The following is a 6,000-nucleotide window of genomic DNA, read 5'->3' on the forward strand; positions in this document are numbered from 1 at the left end:
GCCCCCCTGCCCATCACACACAATAAGGGGGAGCCAGAAGAAAGCATTGTGCAACATTTAACCTCTTGGCTGCCAATGCCCAGCATCCTCTGCAGCTCCAGACAGCCTGGCTGGACTACAACCCCCATCAGGCTACAAGTTGTGGCCCATGGATGTTAAACCCCGGAACTGGAACTTGTAGTGCAGCATGCGGCAACCTGATAGAACACGTGTGTAGTCCAGGACCAGGACAATGTGACAATTCCCCCCCCCCCCTCCTCCTCCACCAACACACAACCGCTGAGGAGTCATGGAAAGTGAATTCCCCTGCGATACCGCACAGCTCTCCCGTCACTGGGTATTATTAGGACACGCACCCTCCAGGGGGGACAGGACCGCAATAGAACAAAGATCCCAGTGAGACCCCACTACCTGCACAGGAGGCGGGGAGCAGGACTCTGGCACATAACCTGCAACGTTCCTGCAGTCAGTCCCTTCCCTGGCCAGCAGCACTGCAGCAGGGGGCTACCAGAATGCAAGACCCCTCACTGTACCAGCATGTAAGACCCCTCACAGTACCAGCATGTAAGACCCCCACAGTACCAGCATGTAAGACCCCCACAGTACCAGCATGTAAGACCCCCACAGTACCAGCATGTAAGACCCCCACAGTACCAGCATGTAAGACCCCTCACTGTACCAGCATGTAAGACCCCTCACTGTACCAGCATGTAAGACCCCTCACTGTACCAGCATGTAAGACCCCTCACTGTACCAGCATGTAAGACCCCTCACAGTACCAGCATGTAAGACCCCCACAGTACCAGCATGTAAGACCCCTCACAGTACCAGCATGTAAGACCTCTCACTATACCAGCATGTAAGACCCCCCCACAGTACCAGCATGTAAGACCCCTCACAGTACCAGCATGCAAGACCCCTCACTGTACCAGCATGTAAGACCCCCACAGTACCAGCATGCAAGACCCCTCACTGTACCAGCATGTAAGACCCCCCCACAGTACCAGCATGTAAGACCCCTCACAGTACCAGCATGCAAGACCCCTCACTGTACCAGCATGTAAGACCCCTCACAGTACCAGCATGTAAGACCCCTCACAGTACCAGAATACAAGACCCCTCACAGTACCAGCATGCAAGACCCCCACAGTACCAGCATGTAAGACCCCTCACAGTACCAGCATGCAAGACCCCTCACTGTACCAGCATGTAAGACCCCTCACAGTACCAGCATGTAAGACCCCTCACAGTACCAGAATACAAGACCCCTCACAGTACCAGCATGCAAGACCCCCACAGTACCAGAATACAAGACCCCTCACTGTACCAGCATGTAAGACCCCCACAGTACTAGCATGTAAGACCCCTCACAGTACCAGAATACAAGACCCCTCACAGTACCAGCATGTAAGACCCCTCACTGTACCAGCATGTAAGACCCCCACAGTACCAGCATGTAAGACCCCTCACAGTACCAGCATGTAAGACCCCTCACAGTACCAGCATGTAAGACCCCTCACAGTACCAGCATGTAAGACCCCCACAGTACCAGCATGTAAGACCCCCACAGTACCAGCATGTAAGACCCCCACAGTACCAGCATGTAAGACCCCCCCACAGTACCAGCATGTAAGACCCCTCACAGTACCAGCATGTAAGACCCCCACAGTACCAGCATGTAAGACCCCTCACAGTACCAGCATGTAAGACCCCCACAGTACCAGCATGTAAGACCCCCCCACAGTACCAGCATGTAAGACCCCTCACAGTACCAGCATGTAAGACCCCTCACAGTACCAGCATGTAAGACCCCCCCACAGTACCAGCATGTAAGACCCCTCACAGTACCAGCATGTAAGACCCCTCACAGTACCAGCATGTAAGACCCCCACAGTACCAGCATGTAAGACCCCTCACAGTACCAGCATGTAAGACCCCCACAGTACCAGCATGTAAGACCCCCCCACAGTACCAGCATGTAAGACCCCTCACTGTACCAGCATGTAAGACCCCTCACAGTACCAGCATGCAAGACCCCTCACAGTACCAGCATGTAAGACCCCCACAGTACCAGCATGTAAGACCCCCCCACAGTACCAGCATGTAAGACCCCTCACTGTACCAGCATGTAAGACCCCTCACAGTACCAGCATGTAAGACCCCTCACAGTACCAGCATGTAAGACCCCCACAGTACCAGAATACAAGACCCCTCACTGTACCAGCATGTAAGACCCCTCACAGTACCAGCATGTAAGACCCCTCACAGTACCAGCATGTAAGACCCCCACAGTACCAGCATGTAAGACCCCCACAGTACCAGCATGTAAGACCCCCACAGTACCAGCATGTAAGACCCCTCACAGTACCAGCATGTAAGACCCCCACAGTACCAGCATGTAAGACCCCCACAGTACCAGCATGTAAGACCCCTCACAGTTCCAGCATGCAAGACCCCCACAGTACCAGCATGTAAGACCCCCACAGTACCAGCATGTAAGACCCCTCACAGTACCAGCATGTAAGACCCCTCACAGTACCAGCATGTAAGACCCCTCACAGTACCAGCATATAAGACCCCTCACAGTACCAGCATGTAAGACCCCCACTGTACCAGAATACAAGACCCCTCACTGTACCAGCATGTAAGACCCCTCACTGTACCAGCATGTAAGACCCCTCACTGTACCAGCATGTAAGACCCCCACAGTACCAGCATGTAAGACCCCCACAGTACCAGCATGTGATCAGCCACAAAGACCCTTCGGTATATCAGCACTGCAGCAATGAGATCAGCCACAAAGACCCTCCACTGTACCAGCACTGCAGCAGGGGGCTACCGGCATGTAAGACCCTCCACTGTACCAGCACTGCAGCAGGGGGCTACCAGCTTGTAAGACCCTCCACTGTACCGACACTGCAGCAGGGGGCTACCGGCATGTAAGACCCTCCACTGTACTGGCACTGCAGCAGGGGGCTACCGGCATGTAAGACCCTCCACTGTACCGGCACTGCAGCAGGGGGCTACCAGCATGTAAGACCCTCCACTGTACCGGCACTGCAGCAGGGGGCTACCAGCATGTAAGACCCTCCACTGTACCGGCACTGCAGCAGGGGGCTACCGGCATGTAAGACCCTCCACTGTACCGGCACTGCAGCAGGGGGCTACCGGCATGTAAGACCCTCCACTGTACCGGCACTGCAGCAGGGGGCTACCGGCATGTCATCACATACATAGACCTTCAACTGTACCAAAAGTGCAGTAGTGGACAAGCAGCATCTAACCAGCCCCAGGGACTCCAGACTGTAGCAGCACTGCAGCAGGGGACCCCCAGCCATAGAGACCCCCCAGTGTAGCAGCAGGGGACCCCCAGCCATAGAGACCCCCCAGTGTAGCAGCAGGAGACCCCCAGCCATAGAGACCCCCCAGTGTAGCAGCAGGAGACCCCCAGCCATAGAGACCCCCCAGTGTAGCAGCAGGAGACCCCCAGCCATAGAGACCCCCCAGTGTAGCAGCAGGAGACCCCCAGCCATAGAGACCCCCCAGTGTAGCAGCAGGGGACCCCCAGCCATAGAGACCCCCCAGTGTAGCAGCAGGGGACCCCCAGCCATAGAGACCCCCAGTGTAGCAGCAGGAGACCCCCAGCCATAGAGACCCCCAGTGTAGCAGCAGGAGACCCCCAGCCATAGAGACCCCCCAGTGTAGCAGCAGGAGACCCCCAGCCATAGAGACCCCCCAGTGTAGCAGCAGGAGACCCCCCCCCCCCCCCAGTGTAGCAGCAGGGGACCCCCCCCCCCCCCAGTGTAGCAGCAGGAGACCCCCAGCCATAGAGACCCCCCAGTGTAGCAGCAGGAGACCCCCAGCCATAGAGACCCCCCAGTGTAGCAGCAGGAGACCCCCAGCCATAGAGACCCCCCAGTGTAGCAGCAGGGGACCCCCCCCCCCCCCCCCAGTGTAGCAGCACGTGTCCTCCGCTCATCCCTCCCTGCACCATCCGGATACAATGTGGCCAAAAGTTACCTGGTGTCATTGCTGAGGATGGAGAAACCCTGCAAGACACCCCGACTGTACTACTGGGGGTCTCCTGACTACTGGGGGGTCTCCTCTCTCTAATGGGGGCTTCTCCAAGCTGTCTGAGCAGAGACAATCCTATCCCGCACATTGTCGCACTGCTCTCTATCCCGCACATTGTCGCACTGCTCTCTATCCCGGCACGCTGTGTGTACTGCTCTCTATCCCGCACATTGTCGCACTGCTCTCTATCCCGGCACGCTGTGTGTACTGCTCTCTATCCCGCACATTGTCGCACTGCTCTCTATCCCGCACATTGTCGCACTGCTCTCTATCCCGCACATTGTCGCACTGCTCTCTATCCCGCACATTGTCGCACTGCTCTCTATCCCGGCACGCTGTGTGTACTGCTCTCTATCCCGGCACATTGTCGCACTGCTCTCTATCCCGCACATTGTCGCACTGCTCTCTATCCCGCACTACACTGCGCTATAGGAGTCACTCACCGCGGGGTAGGATGAGCAGGATGAGGCAGCAGAGTATGGGGCTCTTCCTCTCCATGCTGTCAGGCTCCTCCGCATCCTCTCCTCCTCTCTCCGGTCTCCTGACTCCTTCTCTCTGCAGTGGATTTACAGGACGCTTCTCCCTCCTCTCCTCACCGCCCATTGGAGAGAAAGTTCAGCCTGCAGGAGCCGAGAGCAGCCCCATCCTCCTCCTCCTCCTCCTCCTCCTCCTCCTCCTCCTCCTCTTCTCTCTACAGCCACTAACTCAGCGCATCTCCCAGTACTTACTGCCGCGTGACAGAAAGGACTACAACCCCCAGCATATACACAGCACCTGAGTGTCCACAACAGGGAGGACTACAACCTTCAGCATCTATCTATCTATCTATCTATCTATCTATCTATCTATCTATCTATCTCCTATCTATCTATCTATCTATCTATCTCCTATCTATCTATCTATCTATCTCCTATCTATCTATCTATCTATCTATCTATCTATCTATCTATCTCCTATCTATCTATCTATCTATCTCCTATCTATCTATCTATCTATCTATGTATCTATCTCCTATCTATCTATCTATCTATCTATCTATCTCCTATCTATCTATCTATCTATCTATCTATCTATCTATCTCCTATCTATCTCCTATCTATCTATCTATCTATCTATCTATCTATCTATCTATCTCCTATCTATCTATCTATCTATCTCCTATCTATCTATCTATCTATCTATCTATCTATCTATCTATCTCCTATCTCCTATCTATCTATCTATCTATCTATCTATCTATCTATCTATCTATCTATCTATCTATCTATCTATCTCCTATCTATCTCCTATCTATCTCCTATCTATCTATCTATCTATCTCCTATCTATCTATCTATCTATCTCCTATCTATCTCCTATCTACCTATCTATCTCCTATCTATCTATCTATCTATCTATCTCCTATCTGTCTATCTATCTATCTCCTATCTATCTATCTATCTCCTATCTATCTATCTATCTATCTATCTATCTATCTATCTATCTCCTATCTATCTATCTATCTATCTATCTATCTATCTCCTATCTATCTATCTATCTCCTATCTATCTATCTATCTATCTATCTCCTATCTATCTCCTATCTATCTATCTATCTCCTATCTATCTATCTATCTATCTATCTATCTATCTATCTATCTATCTATCTATCTCCTATCTATCTATCTATCTCCTATCTATCTATCTATCTATCTATCTCCTATCTATCTCCTATCTATCTATCTATCTCCTATCTATCTATCTATCTATCTATCTATCTCCTATCTATCTATCTATCTATCTCCTATCTATCTATATCTATCTATCTATCTATCTCCTATCTATCTATCTCCTATCTATCTATATCTATCTATCTATCTATCTATCTATCTCCTATCTATCTATCTATCTATCTATCTCCTATCTATCTATCTCCTATCTATCTATCT

The 6,000-nt window shown here is 51.7% G+C and overlaps 1 protein-coding gene across 1 annotated transcript in view; it reads right to left on the bottom strand.

Annotated features, from left to right (window-relative positions):
* KIRREL2 (kirre like nephrin family adhesion molecule 2) overlaps positions 1-4,598 on the bottom strand; it is a 29,306-nt gene extending 24,708 nt beyond the window's left edge. The window contains exon 1 of the mRNA XM_069947094.1: positions 4,518-4,598. Within this exon, the coding sequence (XP_069803195.1) occupies positions 4,518-4,572 (55 nt within the window). The 5' untranslated portion in view covers positions 4,573-4,598. The remainder of the gene's footprint in view (positions 1-4,517) is intronic.
* Between the last annotated feature and the right edge of the window lie 1,402 nt (positions 4,599-6,000).

The sequence above is a fragment of the Dendropsophus ebraccatus genome, chromosome 12 (assembly GCF_027789765.1).
Source record: "Dendropsophus ebraccatus isolate aDenEbr1 chromosome 12, aDenEbr1.pat, whole genome shotgun sequence".
NCBI classification, from domain to species: domain Eukaryota; kingdom Metazoa; phylum Chordata; class Amphibia; order Anura; family Hylidae; genus Dendropsophus; species Dendropsophus ebraccatus.